Source organism: Hyperolius riggenbachi, chromosome 10 (genome assembly GCF_040937935.1).
Source record: "Hyperolius riggenbachi isolate aHypRig1 chromosome 10, aHypRig1.pri, whole genome shotgun sequence".
NCBI lineage: Eukaryota > Metazoa > Chordata > Amphibia > Anura > Hyperoliidae > Hyperolius > Hyperolius riggenbachi.
The window spans coordinates 69055446-69076027 of record NC_090655.1 but is presented as its reverse complement, the minus strand read 5'-3'; the positions used below and the strand labels follow the sequence as shown (position 1 = coordinate 69076027).

The following is a 20582-nucleotide window of genomic DNA, read 5'->3' as shown; positions in this document are numbered from 1 at the left end:
AGTACCGGGAGCTGTGGCTGACGAGCGGGACCCGACGGCAGGGAGCGAGGGGAGCGGTGAGTATGTCCTTTTCTTTACCTACACAATGCAGGTTTTAACTCTCTGCAGCCTTTCGGCTGCAGTATCCTTTAAGCAGAGAAATGTGTACATAACATCACACTCACAGAACCAAAAGAAGGAGACATTAGGAAAAAAGAATGACAGAGCTATTTGTTTCAGTAAGGACTGACTGACCTTCTGAAAATGGGACAGTTGGAAGCTAGACATTATACAACACGTATTGTAATACAGGGGGAAATGTAGTTGGTGCTTTTGCCATCTGGGACATGGCACAGTGTGAAGAAAGCCTTCCGCACACAGCAGTACTTTATTTGTGCTCTAGAGGCTATTTATAGAATTTACAGATAACAGCAAAAGCAAAAAACATAAGCAAAAACCGTGCCACTGGATTGGCCACTAACCACAACTTAAATATGAGAATCCTCTATACTGCAAGTAAAGCTGCTGCTTGTCCTAAATCAAAATAAACAAACATTTTTACGTCATAAAACTCTGATACTTTTTGTTTGTTCAGTACACTACACCCTGTGATTCCCACAGTTGGATAGTTTTGGATTGAGTTTATTGGCCTTTTTTTTCTGACCTGAACACCTGTCCATTTGATTACCCAATAGACTCCCTGTCAAGTTCCAACCGGCCTATTGGGCCAATTATTGTGCAGGGATCTCGTGCTTTTAAGCCACTGGACCCGAAGGTAGTCAGCGTAAGTTACTAGTGCTCGCTATGCACAGCATAGCGAGCACTCCTCTGAGCAAACTTAATAAAGTATGCTATGCTGCCAATAGCACACGTAGCATGCATTAAGGCGCAGCGGCTTAAGAAAGTTAGTACAGCTGTCAATGCATTTTCTACACTCTGAACATTAGTACTACCAGTTCTATTGTGTTGTATACACTGGGTGGTGAAGTGTCCAGGGGAGATAGTTACACCCTACACTACTTAAAGCGGATCCGAGATGAAAAACTAACTATAACAAGTAACTTGTCTATATATTTTATCTAAAGTTTAGATAGTTTACACAGCAAATCTAGCTGCAAACAGCTTTAATAGAAAATGATTATTTCTTCCTGTGATACAATGACAGCAGCCATGTTGTTTGTAAACATTACACAGAGGCAGGCTTATCTGTATCTTGAGCACTCAGCCTGTGAAAAAAACCTAATCCCCCCTCCTCCCCTCTGCCTCTGAAATCAATGGCTAGTAACACCTCCTCCTCCTGCCCAGACTGAGCTCCCATGACCCCTTGCTACTGCCAAGGCTCTCTGAAAACCTGTGGGCGTGGTTTATTTCGTTTAAAGGGAATTAGAGTATTAAAACAAAAACAAGAAAGTATTTGGCTTGAGGAATGCCCTATAAACAATAGGAAAGGAACACAATTATGCAATGAGTAAAAGTTCACCTCGGATCCACTTAAAGAGGAACGCCAGTGAAAATAATGTAATAAAAAAAAGTGCTTCATTTTTACAATAATTATGTGTAAAAGATTTAGTTAGTGTTTGGCCATTGTAAAATCTTTCCTCTCCCCGATTTACATTCTGACATTTGTCAGATGGTGACATTTTTACTGCGGGCAGGTGATGTCATTGGAAGGAGATGCTGCTTGCTTTTTTGGCAGTTGGAAACAGCTGTAAACAGCTGTTATTTCCCACAATGCAATTAGGTTCACAGACTGGAAACTGTGAGTAGACATCTTGTGTAGTATTTTGTGTGGAAACTGACCATGGTTCTGACATCACACTGTGGGAGGGGTTTCACCACAATATCAGTCATACAGCGCCCCCTGATGATCAGTTTGTGAAAAGGAACAGATTTCTCATGGGAAAGGGGGTATCAGCTACTGATTGGGATGAAGTTCAATTCTTGGTCACGGTTTCTCTTTAACACGCAGGTGTGGTGGGGAATAAACGAGGACCCCCTCTGGATCTCACCATTAATAAGCTCACACACACTGTCTCCTTTTTTTGCAGGGCTGCGGCTCACACCGTTTGCCCTCTGGAACCATGTTTTAATAATAAAGCCACTTTGTCTTTTATGTACGCTAAGGGCCCATTGTTTATATAATTTAATGCTGGGTACACACGATGCGTTTTTTCGTTCGCTTTCCCGTTCAATCGATTTGTTTTTCCGCTCCATTTTCTTATCTTTTCTTATCAATTGAGAAAAATGAGAACTCGAGCGGTAAAACGATCGAAAGTAATATCAGACATGATGGAAACTGTACGCATCTATCCACTGCAAAAACGCAACGTGTGTACCAAGCATAACAGAGGCGAGTCTGCAATCTTATATCAGGTGTTGAACATGAGTAACACAGCCTCTTGTCACATACAGCCAATTATTACTGCAGCAAGGTGGGGATTTCTGGAGAGTCTTGTGCCAACTGTACTCCTGACAATGTATACCAGACTGCTGTTGCTAGGTCAGCAAAGGGAAGCAATGGAAGGTTACGGACATGTTTAGGAATTTTCATCTGGCTGCCCACTGAAAGTGAAAGGTATTTTTTAATAACATAAAACTGCAGCAGGTTTGCTGAATCACTTGTGGTATCCCCAGTGCAGTCATTATTCTGGTTTCATCATCAGAAACACTTTCTTTTTCTATACATTGCTGTGTATAGGTATGTAATGTCGCCCTCCCAGTGATGCTTAGCCTAGGCTGATTAGGTATGCAGCCGAGCATTCTGGGAGAAACACTGACTAAATAATTTATAAATGAATATTGTACAAAAATTAGCGATTTTATCAATTGTGTTATTTTCACTACTGCAGTGGCGTGGCTAAGGAGCTGTGGGCCCCAGTGCAAGTTTTACATTGGGCCCCCCAAGCACACTATAAATAACAACTGAAACCGATGGGGAACCGTTTGTTATTGATTATCATTCAAAACATCTATAGCTATTGATAGATATTGATTATTACCAGCAAAGGACCAATAAAGAGCTAATACTGTGGTTGACGGTGGGTCCCTCTGGCCCAAGGGCCCCGGTGCGGTTGCAACCTCTGCACCCCCTATTGCTACGCCACTGCACTACAGTTCCACTTTAATTAAATGGCTTATGTTTAGAGATTTATCCAAGAGAATGTGTGTGTGTGTGTGTGTTGGGGGAAGGGGGGAAGGGGGGTGGAGAGAGAAGGAACTATCAGACATTGGAGCTGAGTCATAAAACTTCCCATAAATTATCTAATCTTCCTATTTCTCACTTTATCTATTGATCTTATCTTATCTATGAAAATGTTCATGAGATAAACGTGACTCAACCACATTGTGACCAAAAGGCCTCAATAGTTAGCATAAACTTTAGGGCGTCTGATGACTTTTATTTGTTTTTACCTTTGTTCACTTTGTTTTTTATTTCCATTTCAGGCAAGGGAAGTTGGTATAATTCAAACATAGGGTTGTAGATGCAGTATGCCATTTAGGAGAGTATAACACTGGTATTGTATGTGTGATGTTGGAGGCGTGTCCTAAGTTTATATCAGGTGAGAAATGGTATAGAACTGGCTGGTACTTATTGAAGTATGATGTCATAGCACTCCATACGAGTGAGAAGAGTCAAGTGCGAGAGTCTTTGAGGTGCATGGATTGACGGATTTTCAGTCTGATTACTTAACCATACTCAGTAATTTTGTAACACTTTAGGGGGTGCGGCTTGTAGAAATGCAAGTTGCCAATCAGGTCCATTTTGCACTATGGAGACAGCAACTGATATGTAGTCATAGGTTTGATTGTTGGTCAGGACTATCCTGCACCTTGGCCCTAGACTGTAGTAGGAATATTGAGCTATTACTGGGAAAATACAAAAATAAAGCACTTTTCTTCCACAGGATTTAAAGCTCATAATAACATTTTGGGAAATTTAGAGATTTAGTAAATTATCCAATACACTTCACAGAAGAGGTTTGTGTGATATAAATGTATTATTAAACAACTAACAAAGAATATATTTCAAAAAACCACACCACTCAAAAGTAAATGAATAACAATGTTCCATCTTTATTAACTAATAACGACCAAAAAGCACAGTAAAAACACTTAAATTCACAATATAAGGGGGTGCCAGGAACAGGATTACAAAATATCAAGGGTCAAAAAACTGTCAATAAGAGACCTGTGCTAGTTACTCATCAATGTAAACAGGAAAAAAAAATATATATATATTTATAACCTGCATGTCTCAAAATCAAAGAGGGTTACCAAAAAATAGTTTTGGTAAACCTCTTTGATTTTGAGACATGCAGGTTATAAATATATATATATATATATATATATATATATATATATATATATATATATATATATATACAGAGGGTGCTGCAGCACACAACAGGAAAACAGTGACAGGGGCTCTTGGTTACGCTTTAACGCGTTTAAGCTCACCAACTGCGCCAAAGTGTCCCCGATCTGGTGAGTCCTACTCTAACCAGGCCAAAATGCTAGTTTTTATCAGCGTTCTAGTGGGAACCATGCCAAAAGCCCAGGGGTCAGCTAAATGGGAGAAATGAAATTTCTTTGGCGCAGTTGGTGAGCTTAAACGCGTTAAAGCGTAACCAAGAGCCCCTGTCACTGTTTTCCTGTTGTGTGCTGCAGCACCCTCTGTATTTATATATTTCTTATGGAGATTGGGGTTCTCCAGTGCTGCGTGCATGCTTTGCATAGTATTGCATAAAATTCGGTTTGTGCTGCTCATCCCCTGGTATATATATATATATATATATATATATATATATATATATATATATATATATATATATATATATTTCATGTTTACATTGATAAGTGACTATCACAGGTCTCTTATTGACAGTTTTTTGACCCTTGATATTTTGTAATCATGTTCCTGGCACCCCATTATATTGGGAGTTTTTAAGTGTTTTTAATGTGGTTTTTTTGTAGTTAATAAAGCTGGAACATTGTTAATTAATTTACTTTTGAGTGGTGCAGTTTTTTGGAATATTCTTTGTTAGTTTAAGGAATTCAATATATTATATATTCCTTGCTGCACACTCTAATTACATTGAGTTATATTAGTATAGTTGATGGTGTTTGCCCATTTGTTGTGTGTTATAAATGTATTATTAGACTCTTTTCAATCTGGATTCTATCCGCCTACTCCACAGAGACAGCACTGATTAAAGTCACCAACAAACTCTTCCTGGCCAAATAGAACAACCACATTCCTTTCCTTCTCCTCCCAGACCTCTCACTTTTGAAGTCCCCCAGGGCTCTGTCTTTGGCCCCCTGCTCTTTTACCTCTACACCTCCTAAACTTGGCAAACAACTCCAGAACTGGCCTCAACTTACCTACCTACCTACCCTGATGGCACACAAATCTACCTCCACAACCCTGACCTCTCCCCCCACACTCTGGATAATATCTCCACTTGTCTGTCCGCCATCTCCATCTGGATGTCTGAAAGATTGTTGAAACTCATCATATAAAAGACTCATCATATAAACTCTCCCCCACCTCTTAAAATTGCAAGCCTATTTGGTAGGGTCATCCTCCCCATGTACTCTTCTCCACCACCATATGGTATCAGTGACTATATTTATCCCTACATTGCAATCTGCATACCATTGCTTATTGTTACATCACTACTTTGTGCACCATTGTTTTAATGTCCTTGTGTCACATTGTTTAATGTTATAATGTCTTCCCTATTGCCTGTACAGTGCTGTGTAATATGCTAGCACTTCATGAAGTTTAATAATAATAATATTTTTGAAAAACTATTAAATTAGTGTCACTGATACTTTTCACAACTATATTTTGCTATGAAACTTCACTTCAACCTTTCCTGACATTGGTTTTTGCCTCTCTTTGGAGCTGTGGAAGCGAATAAAAAGGTATGATATGTGAAATCTCTTGTTTATTAATTTATGCATACACATCCGACTGTATTTATTTTTATACATGTCATATCACATAGTGTGGTTTACTTATATTGTATACATACTTGCAGGAGGGATGTTCCACTTACCCCACTAGAAACGGCTGTATTTTACTGATACTTTCTGATTCAAATACTCAGAAATGCATTAAAGGATACTGAGCAGCTTTTACAAACACAATTTGCACTTACTCGGGGCTTCCTCCAGCCCACCGTAGGCTGCAAGGTCCCCCGGCATCCTCCTGGCTCCTCTCTCGGCCTGCAGATGCCTCTGTTAATCGACGACTTCGGCATGAAGTCACCAGTACGAGTCCACGCCGCGCACACTAATCGTAATCACGCCGCCTGGTGTAAGAGTCCTGCACATGCACAGTTCAAAGTTAGAGAACCGTGCATGCGCAGGACTCTCACCCCAGCAGACGTGATGATGCCTAGCGGCCAGCGTGGTGACGGGTAGCGTGCACGGCGTGGATGCATACAGCCGGCTTCAGGCTGAAATCGCCAATTAACTGAGCCACTTGCGGGAACGAGAGAGGGATCAGTAGGACGCCGGGGGACCTTGCAGCCTACGGTGGGCTGGAGGAAGCCCCAGGTAAGTGCAAATTGTGTTTGTAAAGGTGAAATGAGGCCCTAGGCAAGACAGCAGTTTTCGCCCACCGCTGATGGTGATCTGGCTTTTTTGGTAAGATTTGGTGGGGGCTTGCACTGATAAAGACCAAACAACCCGAAACAACTGTCTGAGAGTTTGAGAATTATGAAACACTCAGAAAGGATTTGAATACACTGCTTTATTTGACAACCAAACTAGGAAGAAGGCATTGCCTGTTGGAGCTTGTTCTTAGCAGTCAGAGTTCAGTAGGGATCATATCTGAAAATAAATATAAAACAAAATCATTAAAGCAATCATAGCAGTTACAACTGTACTGAGAGAAAACAGAGAAATAATGGAATAATAATATCATCATCAAAAGCAACATCATCACTACGGATGATAAATGAAATGCAAATTCTTCTAAAATTATGCAACTTTTTAGGCAAATCTATGCAGTTTGAAAATGGACCAATCAATTTAAACCCAGGTCCAAAACAATTGGTCCATTTTCAAGCTGCTTATATTTGCATTAAAAAGATGCATACATTTGCAATTTTGTAATTGCACTCGGAAGAATTTGCATATCTTTGATCATCCCCAATTATCAAACAGAGTGGATAATGATCAGGAACGCAAACTTGACGTAAACCCAAGGCGAACCTCGGGTAAAAAATCAAATAGTTAGCTAAGGAGAGGGAAGCCCAGGCCCTCCTGCACATCGGGGCTATGCTCCTCTTGCGCTGCACCTGCACAAGCACAGCCATGCCTGCGTAGTAGAATGCAGTCACTTGTGCACGAGCGGCTCCAGCTTACTGCTCAGGCACGTCTACTCTGTATTTGCACAGACGCAGTACAGTCACACTTGCATCTGAAGAGGTGCGTGGCCCCAATGTTCCTTTCCAACAAAGCTCTTATCAGGACCGGAGGAAGGCGTGGGAGTCCTCTATAGGATCCAGAGGCCTCCCTCATCTTAGGTAAGTATGCTTTTTTCTTTTTTTCGCATGCACTTTAAACAGTAAATACATACATATTATTATTATTTAGTATTTATCTAGCTTGCACTGCTCTCGGCCCAGAGCATTCTGGGAGACTATGGCGTTATATTCACTGGCTTTGGAATTATGAACATGTACTAAAGCTGGTGGTGATGCATGCTGGTTACTAAATTACCAGAACATGATTAAAGAGGAGCTGTCAGATATACTATCTCAGGAAAAAAACACATATTTAAGTAGATAAATACTTGCTCTACTTGCATATGTATTGCACTGTTCATGTTTTGATTTTAGTGATTTTTCTACAGTAAAAAAAGAGAAAATCCTTAGCATTTCACATTTTAAGTGTGGCTATTTTGAAGCTAATTCTGATGTCATTTCCTCCCTTACTCTCCTCTGCCTGATTTGTCCGCCCTTCACTACAGAAAGTGCATTGTCTCAGCATGAGAAATATTGGCCAATCAGAGAGGAACAGAGGTGTGGGAGGGGAAAACAGGAGGGAAAGAGGCTTCAGCCAATCAGGCTGCATTAGTTGAGTCTGAGAGGAAGTACAGAACCAAAAAAGGACAACCCAGCATGCCCTGTAAATTCCTTTTTGTGTACCAAATTTTGTGTGTACCAAATAAGAGTCAGGTAAACTGGGGAATGATCATTTATCAACTAGAAAAGTAATAGAGATTTTAACTTTTGGATTGTGTGGTTAGCATCCTTATTACTTGTTTGCCAGATAAAAATAAAGAATGTATTTTTGATTTTATGCCCGACAGTTACACTTTAAACGGTGTTGAGGTAGAAGACTTGGCTGGAACCAGTAACACCGCGGTAGGTATCAGCATAATGGCCCATCTTTGGACACCCAGCGCTGGGGCAAGTCTTGCAGCTTCCCTGTAAAAAAGCCAAAACAGATTATAAGAGCAATTCTTCACCAAGAACTTGGGCAGGCGTCTCCCAAATCCCCCTGATCCTCTTTTCTCCTCAGTTGTCCCTCTTTTTGGTCTGAATTACAGATGTGCATTAAAAAAAAGTTTCCAGTTAACAAAAGTTTATATTGTGATTAACTGTATACAACCTCTAAATTACTACATTGTTTTCATATGGTGATATAAAGACAACACACCGATGATAGAAAGCTATAGTGTGATCTGGAAAGTTACAATATGACTTCTTCCTGGCCTGTGTGACTGGAAGTGTGATGGGGTGTGGCTAGAGGGGTGATGAGGTCATGACTGGAGGTGTGTCCTTTGCTTAGACTGATAGGTGTCCTTTCAGATTTCAAAAATTTGAGAATTATGGATTACTTCAATCATGACTCTACACTTTTGACTAAGCTCGCTGCAGTTCACATTGATGTTACAATGTGCTAGGAGTGAGGATATATCCAGTAATTTGATAGTCCAGAGTTCCCAAATCCTAGCAAGTTTTCGGTTTTAGATTCAGATAAGAAGAATCCAAAACTAGTAATTTCTCACAGCTCATTACTCAGTTGAGGCAATATTACTGAAAAGTAAAAGCGAATAAGACATTTCAAATGTACATAAGCCTATAACACATATTTCTTTTAGCTTAACCCTTTTGCGGCCAACCGATTTGTCCTAAATGCGAACATCTACTGCCAAGCAGTTTTTAGACATTTTGCACTCATTAGGTTAACTTAGGATTTTTGACAAGAAAACCTACATAAAATAAGACATATTACATATAATTTTTTTCCATAATGAATTGGGCTTGAACCCTGAAACAAAATGTTGTACTTTTTCTGGAGATATAAAAGTTTTGAGTGAAATATGTTAAAAAAAAAAAAGTGAAATAAAAAATAAAATATTTTCTGTTGTGTTTTTTTTTTTCAGACAAAAATGACAAAAATTTTACTGTTTGATAAAGCCCTGATTCTGCTGAATCCAACAATACCAGATATGTATTGGTATCCCACTTTTCCTGTCCACAACACACCCCTATAATAAAACAGCATTTTGCACAATTTTACATTGAAACACAACAGATAAGGGCATCTATAGGTAAGATAAGGCATCACTTTTATATTTACTGATAAATTGAAAAACCTGATTGAGTTCGGTATTTTTAGAAACTGCATACCTCTAGGTTTTTATCCGTGGTGTAGTTTGTGCTCTAAATATAGGGTCGGTCATACAGATCACCCTAAAACATATAGGTGCCACCAGTATACGACTCTAGGTATAGGTGCCCCCAGCATAGGTAGCCAGGTATAGATGCCTCCAATACAGGTAGCCAGGTATAGATGCAGCCAGTAAAGGTAGCCAGGTATAAGTGCCACCAGTAAAGGTAGCCAGATATAGGTGCAGCCAGTATAGGTAGTCTGGAATAGGTGTAGCCAGTACTGGTAGCCAGATATAGGTGCAGCCAGTATAGGTAGCCAGGTATAGGTGCAGCCAATAGAGGTAGCCAGGTATAGGTGCCACCAGTACAGGTAGTCAGATATACAGTAGGTGCAGCCAGTATAGGTAGCCAGGCATAGATCCTCCAAGTATAGATAGCTAGATTTGGGTGCAGCCAGTATAGGTAGCCAAATACAGGTGACACTCCAGGGAGGGGGGATGACATCATCATCCTCCCCTCCCTCTCCATGGGCCCCCCTCCTGTGCCCCCCTGCAGAGCTGGAACACAATGGTGAGGTGCGTAATTAACTCACCTGATCACTCGCTCCACACAATGTGTCCCCGCGGGTAGCCATCTCCTCTCTGGCTGCCCTATCTCTGCATGACACATGTAATCACGCGTCATGCAGGGAAACAGGAAGTAGAGAGGAGATGGCTTCAGGTGGGGACACATCGCATGGAGCGAGTGATCAGGTGAGTAAATTACACACCACACCGCTGCACTCCAGCTCTGCAGGGGGGCATAGGAGGAGGCCAATGGAGAGGGAGGAATGACGTCGGCCCCCCTCCCACTTCTTCACCCGAGCAGAAATGCCAAAAAACGTACTAGGTACGTTGTTGGCAGTAGGAGCCCTTGCCTGCCAGAACATACTAGGTATAAGCTTGGCAGGCAAAGGGTTTTAAAGAGGCACTGTAGTGACATATAGCAGCATATAGTAAATTATTCAGGATATCTGCTTTTACTATATTTTTTTCTTGTCTCAGCATCAGAAATACTTCTATCTATCTGTATATTGCTGCATATTGTTATGTAGTCCTGCCCTCAGTGATGTTTAGCCTAGGCTGATTAGCCACACGGAGTTATCTTCCCAGAGCATTCTGTGAGACAATGGCATTATATTCACTGGCTTTTGAATTCTCAGAAACATTCTGCAGGGCTGCACCTGCCAGGACTTACTAATGGTGACGTCAGTCTTCTGACATTCTTAGGAAAGGCTCAAATTTACATAATTTTCTCCATGGTGTAGCACTAAATCAAGAAATCATTTAGCCACGTTATATCTGCTGAAGGTAACCTCTGATCATGTGCTCCATCATCAGCTAACACTGTTCAGATTTACTTCAGGATCATTTTACAGGAAAATTCCAGCAAGTGAATGTTTAATACGGTCCGTATGTAAAACAGCCACATAATGCCAGTTGCACAGTAACACTTACCGCCAAATAGGTGTTCCAGTTGGCACAAGGATATCCGGCATAGAGGCTGGAATTGGTGATACTCGCTAGGTAATATTTCTTGGCAGCATCATGGTTGCAAGTGACAGATCTAAAACCTATTGCCGAGAAAAAGGGGGGAAGAATGAGTGTGCTTCAGGTTGGCAAGCTACGCTATTTGAGACTGCAGGAAACTTATATGTACTGTATTAACTGAAAAAATAGTAAATTACGGCATAATCCCATAAAACAAAGTTCTAGATGATGTGTTATTTTAACATAGTACATGTGGAAACTTTCACTTGACTTTAAAAATGCTAATTTGTTTCTCAGAGGTACATGTTACAGCGGTATAAAACAGACATAATAGTCTATAAAACATGTTTTCCTACTTTTTATATCCCATACAGTTATCATATTTGCTTTTGTGCATACGTATTATTATTCATTTAGAAATTACAAGTTCCCAAAGTACAATTTTTTTGCTCTGAGAGCTGACCTTGCATTTTATTCATAACTGGTGTATTCATATTGTAAATGTTCCCAGAAATGCTTTCTGAGTATCTGTCTGTGTTCTGGAGTGTCTGAATCGCCAGAGAATGTTTACATTCCTCACTTGATACAATTAAGTAAACACAAGATAATGTTATCTCCAGTTCGGATGTGTCCAGCTTTCCCTGCAGGGAGCTTGTAATTCCTGTGTTTAACTAGTTGAATGCTGGTCTAGTAAAACAAAATGCTGGTTGTATATAATATGCTGTAAATAATCTTTTAGAGCAAAGAAGAAATCCTGGGTTTCATACCACTTTAAATATTAAAGCCGAGCTTCCCATTTTTACTTTCACTCCACCTCCCTCATGTCACACCCCCTCCACAAAGCTTACAGTATTGTTTTTCCACTTGCCTTCTTGGTCACTGGACACTGCCTTAGTCTTCACCCCTTCTAGCCATGAGGAACAATGACAAAGAAGGTGAGTAGCAGGGCAGCCCTGCCTCCTCAATCAACTCCTTCAGGGGTCTTTAGTGTAGAGAGGGTGTGTGTGTGAGTGTGTGTGTAAGTGTGTGTGTGTGTGTGTGTGTGGGGGGGGTCCTTAGGGGTTAAGGTTAGGCACTATAGGGGGAATTAAGGTTACACACTGGGGGGGGGGGTAAGGTTGGGCACCACCAGGGGTCTTAGGGTTAGGCATTAGAAGAAGGAGGATTCTGTGTGAAAGTAAGGTTAGGTTAGAACATAATACAGCAAAGTCCCTGTTATCTGGAATTCAAGTAACCGGAAGTCTCAACCGGCATGCCTGAGGGTATAACGGGATTGTTTTTTGTGGGGTTTTGTCAGCTATAAAATACTCACCGAGCCTCCAGCGATGCCCTGTAACTTTAGGAACCTTCTAGCGTGTCATGTGACATGCTGGGAGCTATCCTGCATGGGGGGGGGGGGTGAGTTTGTGCTTTTTTATCCGGTTGATCCACGCCAGTGCCAGATACTAAGGACTTAGCCGTAAAATATTGGTAAAGATTAGCAATGTGAATTTCTGTAATTTTACTGATATTCTACTATCGGCTATCTTCATTGCCCTTTTTTTACCAGGCACCTTTTTTACATGTACACTATAGTCATGCCCCCACCCAGAGTTAAATATAAAAGAGTGAGTGGCTGTAACAAACAAGCCTCCTTCCCTCGCACAGCAGTGAGAAGATACTGAGTGATGCGAGTGCAAAAGAGCTTGTCCTATTCAGTTTGGTTAAACAGCTGAGAAACTGAAATGCTGAGAAGCAGTGAGATAAGATTTCGAATGAGGTTTAATTGCAGTACAGTTCACAGGGTCATTATTTCTCTTTCAGCTTATCATGGCAGTGTGGAGCGTGGATTCTAAGTAGCAACTGTGACAGGCTGATGCAATGCTAAAAATAAAGCCATTCATCTGAAAATAAAAATATGAGACTAATTTCCATGTTACTAATGTTCTATTTTCCATCTGTACTATACATAGAATTCATTATCTCGTAAATTAATTTCCACTTCAAGTTTACTTGAGGGTCCTTTGTACACATAAAGGACATCCGAGGTGAAAATAAACTGATGAGAAAAATAATTGTATCGATTCGCCTTCACCTAAAAATTACTTTTTTAAAAAAAATATCTCACACTTTTATTTTATATTTAAATCTAGTTTTTAAGTTTTTACTGTTTCATTGTCTCTGCTCAATGACACCTTCATTGAAGTATTCTAGAGCTCATATCTATGAATTATTGACCCTATTTATCTCTTTCCTGCTCTCAGAAGCCATTTACTGACAGGAAAGTATTTTATTGCTGTAATTTCTTATCAGTGAGGGTTATGCTATAGTCTGACTCAGTCCCGACCCGGACAGAAACTGTCACTTTCATACCTGATATTTAACTCTTTCAGGCAGAGAACGAAAAAAAGGAACACAGCCTAGTTATTTGCGTGCTAGGCACTGTAGATACACGTCTATCTCATCATGTCACATGTCACCTTGGTTGTCCTTTAATGTGTTGTGTTGAGTTACATCAATTACCTCAAATCAGTTACATCAATTACCTCAAACATATTGCACTGCAGGCCTCACAGCAAATGGACAACACTTACCATTGTTAATAGATTCATCATCATCAAGCTTGATCTCACCAATCTGAATTGGAGTTCTGTTTGAACACTCGGGCATTTTTACACCACCGTTGGGGAAGAAATCCAGGTGGCCAATAACCTGACTCATTCCCAAACCTGCAGGATACAATTCCATTCTTGTGAGGGGTGTACTGCATATCACAGATCACATTTTATCACACACTGATAAATTATCTCCCAGGAGTACATTCTGTTGGTTCTTTTCTGTTCCGTTACTGGACAAATCAAGATCAGTTACCAAGCATCCTCTGTCTGGGATGGAACAACAAATCAGCTTATTTGCAATTCATCATCACTCATATACTTATAGCATCTAGATAAGTGTTGGCAGGAAATTTGAAAACCACTCATGTCCCAGGCTTACAGATGGTCACACAAAGTCGATTTTTGCCTCCATGCTAAAAAAAAATCCTATCTATACACTTAGGAATAATGCAAAAATTCCTATAGAAAACCCTTCTAACTCAACACTAAACTTTTTGACTAACAACTAGTCCTTTTCCCTACTACCCACATCTATGCTACTGATGAGATTAATCCCCAGGTTACAACTATCTTTTCTCATGAGATATCCATGCAGAACCAGATGTCAGAAATCAGACACTTTTAACCCTACACGGAATCCTAATATATAACCCCCAAGCTAGCCGTTCATCCATTAGTTGTAGTTATTATTGTTATATTGGTTTTATCTTACCCTCACTTGTCTTCAAGTAACTGATATGGAACTGTTCATATCGGAATTTTTCATCGTATATAATTGTTGGTTTTTCTCATTTCTTGATATCATTTCTTGATATCTTAATGCTACCTGACCACAGCTCCCACTATGGAAGGCTGCAGCTGCTGATTGCCTTAGCAGGGCAAACTCTAGAAAACCAGGGCTCATGCTCCATTGAGCTGGAGGGCTTCTTAGTACGTAAGGAATCTGCTGACTGCTAATTGCTTGCTGAGTGTGGCTGGGTTCAAGAACACTTACAGTAGGATCACACACCACCAGTTGTATCCTGTTTAGTGGTTATGCATGGCCTATTAAAAGGATACATGAGGCTACCCTACAAAAGAAAAGTTTTATGTACCTGGGGCTTCTTCCAACCCCTAGAAGCCTCTCTGTCCAGCTATGAAGTTCCGTCCTGCTTCCAGCTACTGCTGTCCCCTCTGTAAGATCCCGACCCACGGCTGGGTTGTGGTCTTATGCGTGTGCATGGCACGCTCCTCTCGTGATCACACTCCCGTTGCGCTTGCACAGTTTAAGTCTTTATGAACTGCACAGGTGCAGAGCATTCCTGGCAACAGAAGCCGACCATGAGAGGAACACGACCCAGCGGTCAGGATCCAGAAGCACAACGAAATTTTGGTGCTGGACAGAGAGACTTCTAGTGGCTAGAAGATGCCCCAGGTAAATAAAGCTTTTGTTTTGTGGGGTGGTCTCATGTATCCTTTAAGCATTACCCTTTCCTCCATCCAGTTTGAGTGTCTGGACAACCCTGATTCTTATCTTGATTCCTGCTCCTGTACTTGCTTATCTGCTGTACCGCTAAACATTACCTTGTATTCCATCCTGACCTTGCTCTTTGACTGTTCCCTTCTGTACTGTGACTGTTTATATATTTGTATGTATTTCAAGTGACAGGCAGCCTATTGGGCCTATCAAAGTGCGGGGATCACATCCTATGAAGCCACTGGACCCAACGGGGCTCAGGGTGGGATCAGTGGAGCGTCCGTCATTTGGAAGGAGCGTGCATAAGTTGCCAGCGCATGCTACGCAGCACTACCACACATAGCATGAGCACAACTTCCGCTGCTCACATAGCTTTATGAATCAACCCCAATGGCAACTGAAAGTTCTTTAATTGCTGTGGGCAACAGGAATACTTTTAGTTGAAAAGGTTTTTTTATCAAAAAGTCCAGTGGCTTCCTATATTACAGCAGAAAATACATAATCTATTATAGAAGTAGCAGTATTAGTAAGAATATAAGCAGCAGAAGTAGTGACAGTAGTGATATACTCATTATTCTAGGATACTCACCCAAGTTGGGAAGAAAAGATCCACCGTCTGTGTGAATTACGTCAACCAAGGCAGCATCTGACAAATCCAGTCTGACCTCTGTAGGTGTGTTTTGGAAGTACGGCTCAGCAGGGTCCAGACCTAATCAGAGATAAACCAAACAATGAAGACATTCGCTAAAAACCTTCCTTACTTGAACAAAAAAAATTAATAATCTTATAGTGAGTGGAAAATGGAGAAAATCATGCTCATGATTTGGCTTCTGCAGTTCCAGAGATGCACATGTGCCACAAGAAAGCAGCCACCAGAATCAGAGCTAGCGTTCAAGGCTGTATTGGTATGTGCACTTTGCACTACATGTACCTGGTTGTAACTCTTCATCATACCGAATGATGGGCTACTAACTATGATGTGTGCCTTCTTTGAGAATAATTATCGGTTTTAATTTGGTAGGAGTGATGGACCACCCTAAAGGACTGGCTTTGGTGTTACTCTCCTGAACGGGATTAAGTTGTAAAGATAGGTAGCTGGAGAAATACTGGATGAAAGGCATTTGATCTACTATTGGTTAGATGCACTCTTGGCTAGATACTGGGGGGGGGGGGGGCTGAAATAAGAAGTGTGCATGTGAAACCAAAGATTTAGTCTTCTGCTTCACATTCCTCCCCTACCACTCTAATAAAGTGTCTTGGCCCATTACTTTATTATCTGGCAGTGTAACCATACAGTAAGATTCAATGGCTGCAGCTTACGGTACCTTCCCTGCAGGATATTTATACCAGCAGGTGCAGAAAGCCTCTTAGGCCCCGTTCACACTTGCGGTTCTCTGCCAAACGGACCGGATGACCTGACCGGATCCGGACCGGATCCGGATCGGAACCGTACGGTTCTGATCCGGATCCGGTCAGTTTGCATCAGGTGTTCATCAGGATGCGATCCGGATCCGTTTGGCAAAAGATAGTAGAAAAGGAATAAAAATGTTGGGGTCTGGGAGGTCAGCAGAAGGTGGACCTGTGGAATCAGGCCCTCCGCTGTTTAGCACTCACCTCCACCTCCGACATACTGCCAACATCTCCAGCACGTTTAAAATCACTGCTGCTCCACTCCAAAATGCTTGCCCATGTGTCCCCATCCAAAATCGCCGCTTCAATACGCATAGGAAGTGGGGTAGAACATCCGGATTTTTAGCCAGTGTGTTGTGCGCTCTCCGGTTCTCATTGGTTTGTATTGGCCGGATGGTGCAGTCCGTCTCCGCTCCGGATACGGCTGCCGGAGGAGCCGGACCAAATAATAGCGCATGTTGGGTCTTATGCCGGAGTCCGGATCCGGTCCGGATCCGGTCCGGACGAAACGGACGCATGTGAACGGACGCATAGGCTTTCATTGCTATGCCGTGCATCCGTTCCGTCCGTTCTGCAAGCGGTCCGGCTCCGGCACAGCGATTCCGGACGGCGACCGCTAATGTGAACCGGGCCTTACTCTGCTCTCTCATAGCTCCCAACTGTCGTTCTTTAATAGTCAATAGATACAATTGTTTATTTCATTAGTTTATTTTCACCCTGGGTGTCCTTTAAGTGTCCCTCTTTCTTATATCAAAAAGTTGGGAGGTATGGGTTGAATACTTTTAACTGGAGACGGTGATGTACCAGGACCAGGAAGGCTCTATTGATTCCTGAGCCTTCCCTCTACAAACAGTAGGTCTGTATGTAACCTGAAGAGAATTTCTCACTTCAGATTCCCTTTGAGTCACCTGTCACTGCTTGCACTTTAATGGCCTCACTCCCAGTTTATTATTAGCTCTGACAGATCACCTGTAATCCTCTTGATGCCTTTCAGCCTTCTGCCAGCCTCTCCAGAAACATGGGCCCCCAGGCTGTGGCCAATCAGGTGAACGTTGGAAGGAGAATAGCCAAAATTGCTCTAATAACAGAGAAAGGTTATAGGTCAGTATATCCACAACAGTTTCCGGAGATAAGAATCTATCTACTTACTAATCGAAACTTCAGAAAAATGTGCGCTACAAAGGCTACATCAGTCAGGTAGTTCTGAGTGGGGAGGAGCTGAATAAAACATTCACCATAAACAATCTGTGCAATGAACCAGTCCTTCTAGTACTAGAAGTATAGCTGAAAAATGTATTTATATTTAATCCTTCCCCTTTTTTTACCTTGGTAATGAACATATTATGTATTTGTCCAGTATTTACATTCAGTGGCTTATAACTTTATATTTTCCAAAATAACTCAAAGCTTTCAATACTTTTTTTGAGCACTAATAATTTCTACAGGTGTGTGATAACTAAGGAAATATTTACAGCAGATGCCATTTTTGTCTCTGTAAATGGCCTAATTTGAAAACATTTTCTTGATTTGTTTTAAAAAAAAATAAAATAAATGCTCTTGTCCTAATATACGCCGTATTTTTCGGATCATAAGACGCACATTTTCTTCCCCAAAAGTGGGGGGGAATGTCAGTGTGTCTTATGGTCCGAATGCTGCATTTTCAGAACAGCGCAACTGTCTTTCCTGTACCCCCCACTAATCTCTGTGGTAACTTTAAAGCAAAAGGAGGAGCCTGAGTAATGCAGAGTGAGGCTGTGAGCTTCAGCTGCAGCCTCCAAACCATGGCTATTTTTGTAGTAGGTCCTGCCAACCCCACGCTGCTTGGAAGTGAGAGAGAAGATGGGCACAGAAGTGGGAGCAGGAAAGCGAGTGCTTACCCACAGTACCTGGAGGCCCGGCTGTGGAAGGACTGGAGTGGGCTGTGGTGCTGAGCTGCAGGTTTTGCCGGGTTTCCTGGCATTGTTCTCTCTGTGCTGCCTGCCCCGATCACCCCCACAGCGCTGTCAGCCTGCAGCTGCTCACCGGAATGCTGGTGAGTCTATGAGCTCCATCTGCCCGCCCGCCCACCCGCTGCCAGTCACATCCGAAAGGAGAAGTGGGAGATGACTCCCAATCTGATGACTACAAGTGGAGTAGGTGGAAACAAATGGCAAACGTAAGGAAAAATGGGAATCCCTAACTCTATGTGTCCTCGTCTTAAAGGGAAGGTCCAAGCAAAAAAAAAAAAATGAGATTCACTTACCTGGGGCTTCTACCAGCCCCATGCAGCCATCCTGTGCCCTCGTAGTCACTCACTGCTGCTCCAGTCCCACGCTGGCAGCTTTCTGACCTCGGAGGTCAGGGCCAAATTGCATACATTTTTAAACATTCCCGCTAGTGCAGGAACATTAACACATACATTTTTACGCGTTAGTGGTGAAACGCGTAAATTTTTGTTCCTGCACTAGCTGGAATGCGTAAAAATGTATGCAATGTGGCCCTGACCTCCGAGGTCAAAAAGCTGCCAGCGGGGGACTGGAGCAGCAGTGAGTGACTACAAGGGCACAGGATGGCTACATGGGGCTGGTAGAAGCCCCAGGTAAGTGAATCTCATTTTTTTTTTTTTGCTTGAACCTTCCCTTTAAGAGCATCCTCCGGATATCACTTAGCTCAAAATGTCTGCTTTAATGTCTCCTGTTGCTCTAATAAAGCATCTGGGTCAGATACTATCCTACGAGCTCTGGTCACTTGACCATTAGGGTTGTCTGAAGGTGGATGAAAACTTTGAAAACGGGGCAAAGAGTTACAGTCAGTAGGCCTAGTGTACAAAGTAGTCTCAAATCTACCTGAACAGGTAACTACCATTAGCTCCCTTGCCCGTCATAGGTAACTATAGGTGCTACTTAGTATTAGCTAGCCAGAGCTATCCTCAGTATTAAATAGCTAGGGGTGCCCCCAGGTATTAGGTAGCTAGAGGTGCTCCCGACTGAAGGGAGAACTGGTCGGTGGAATGCCAAGACCCAGGTGAGTAACCTCTTATTTACACTCTGCTCAGGACTCTGCATAGGTAAGGCAGGAGGGAGGCACTTGGGGAGGGGAGTGAGCTGCCTTTCCATCATTAGGCGCCTGTAGGCATGTGCCTACAGTGCCTTATGGTAAATCCAGCACTGCCTCCTGCCTTTTAATAAACAGGAGCTTCTGTACAGAACTGATGAAACACAATTACTCGAATTTCCCCCGAGCAATAAAGCAATCAACTTTATTTGGCAGTCAACTACAGTGCGGTTGATTGAAAGTGCACTAGTGGCCCACACACTACAAGCGAGATCCTATGCGATTCTCCTTCACTAAACGATCTGAACGATGATGTACCTCCATGCTCTGAAATCAAAAATCTATGTGTCTGGGTCAATCAAAACTATGTGAACAGTAAACATATACTCTATGATCGACTGATATTTTCCATCGAGCCCCAGAGCCAGGACAAGGTCCTCCAGCACCCAAGGCTGAGACACCAAAGTGCGCCCCTCCATCCCACCCACTCCAGCCGTCACACACTGACTACTATTAGACTGAGAGGCGCTGCAGGGCGCTTCCACCCCCCCTAAACCTATCAATCTGCGACTGCCAGAGCCGGGACAAGGTCCTCCAGCAACCAAGGCTGAGACACCAAAGTGCGCCCCTCCATCCGTCCCACCTCAGCCGTCACACACGGATTGCTATTAGACCAAGAGTTGCCTGGTTATCCTGCTGATCCTCTGCCTCTAATACTTTCAGCCATAGACCCTGAACAAGCATGCAGCAGATCAGGTGTTTCTGACATTATTCTCAGATCTGACACGATTAGCTGCATGCTTATTTCTAGTGTTTCTTAGACACCACTGCAGCCAGAAAGAACAGCAGGGCAGCCAGCTAGGCAACTGGTATTGTTTAAAAGGAAACAAATATGGCAGCCTTTATATCACTCATGTCGGGTTTACTTTAAATGTATCAACCT

The 20582-nt window shown here is 42.2% G+C and overlaps 1 protein-coding gene across 2 annotated transcripts in view; it reads right to left on the bottom strand.

The window, feature by feature from the left end:
* Positions 1 to 6724: 6724 nt before the first annotated feature.
* LOC137535979 (pancreatic triacylglycerol lipase-like) overlaps positions 6725 to 20582 on the bottom strand; it is a 54285-nt gene continuing 40427 nt past the window's right edge. For both annotated transcript variants that reach the window (XM_068257883.1, XM_068257884.1), the window contains exons 6-11: positions 17576 to 17684; positions 15786 to 15905; positions 13717 to 13851; positions 11111 to 11226; positions 8310 to 8423; positions 6725 to 6819 (exon numbers count right to left, since the gene is read on the bottom strand). In XM_068257883.1, the coding sequence (XP_068113984.1) occupies positions 8313 to 8423; positions 11111 to 11226; positions 13717 to 13851; positions 15786 to 15905; positions 17576 to 17684 (591 nt within the window). In that variant the 3' untranslated portion in view covers positions 6725 to 6819; positions 8310 to 8312. The remainder of the gene's footprint in view (positions 6820 to 8309; positions 8424 to 11110; positions 11227 to 13716; positions 13852 to 15785; positions 15906 to 17575; positions 17685 to 20582) is intronic.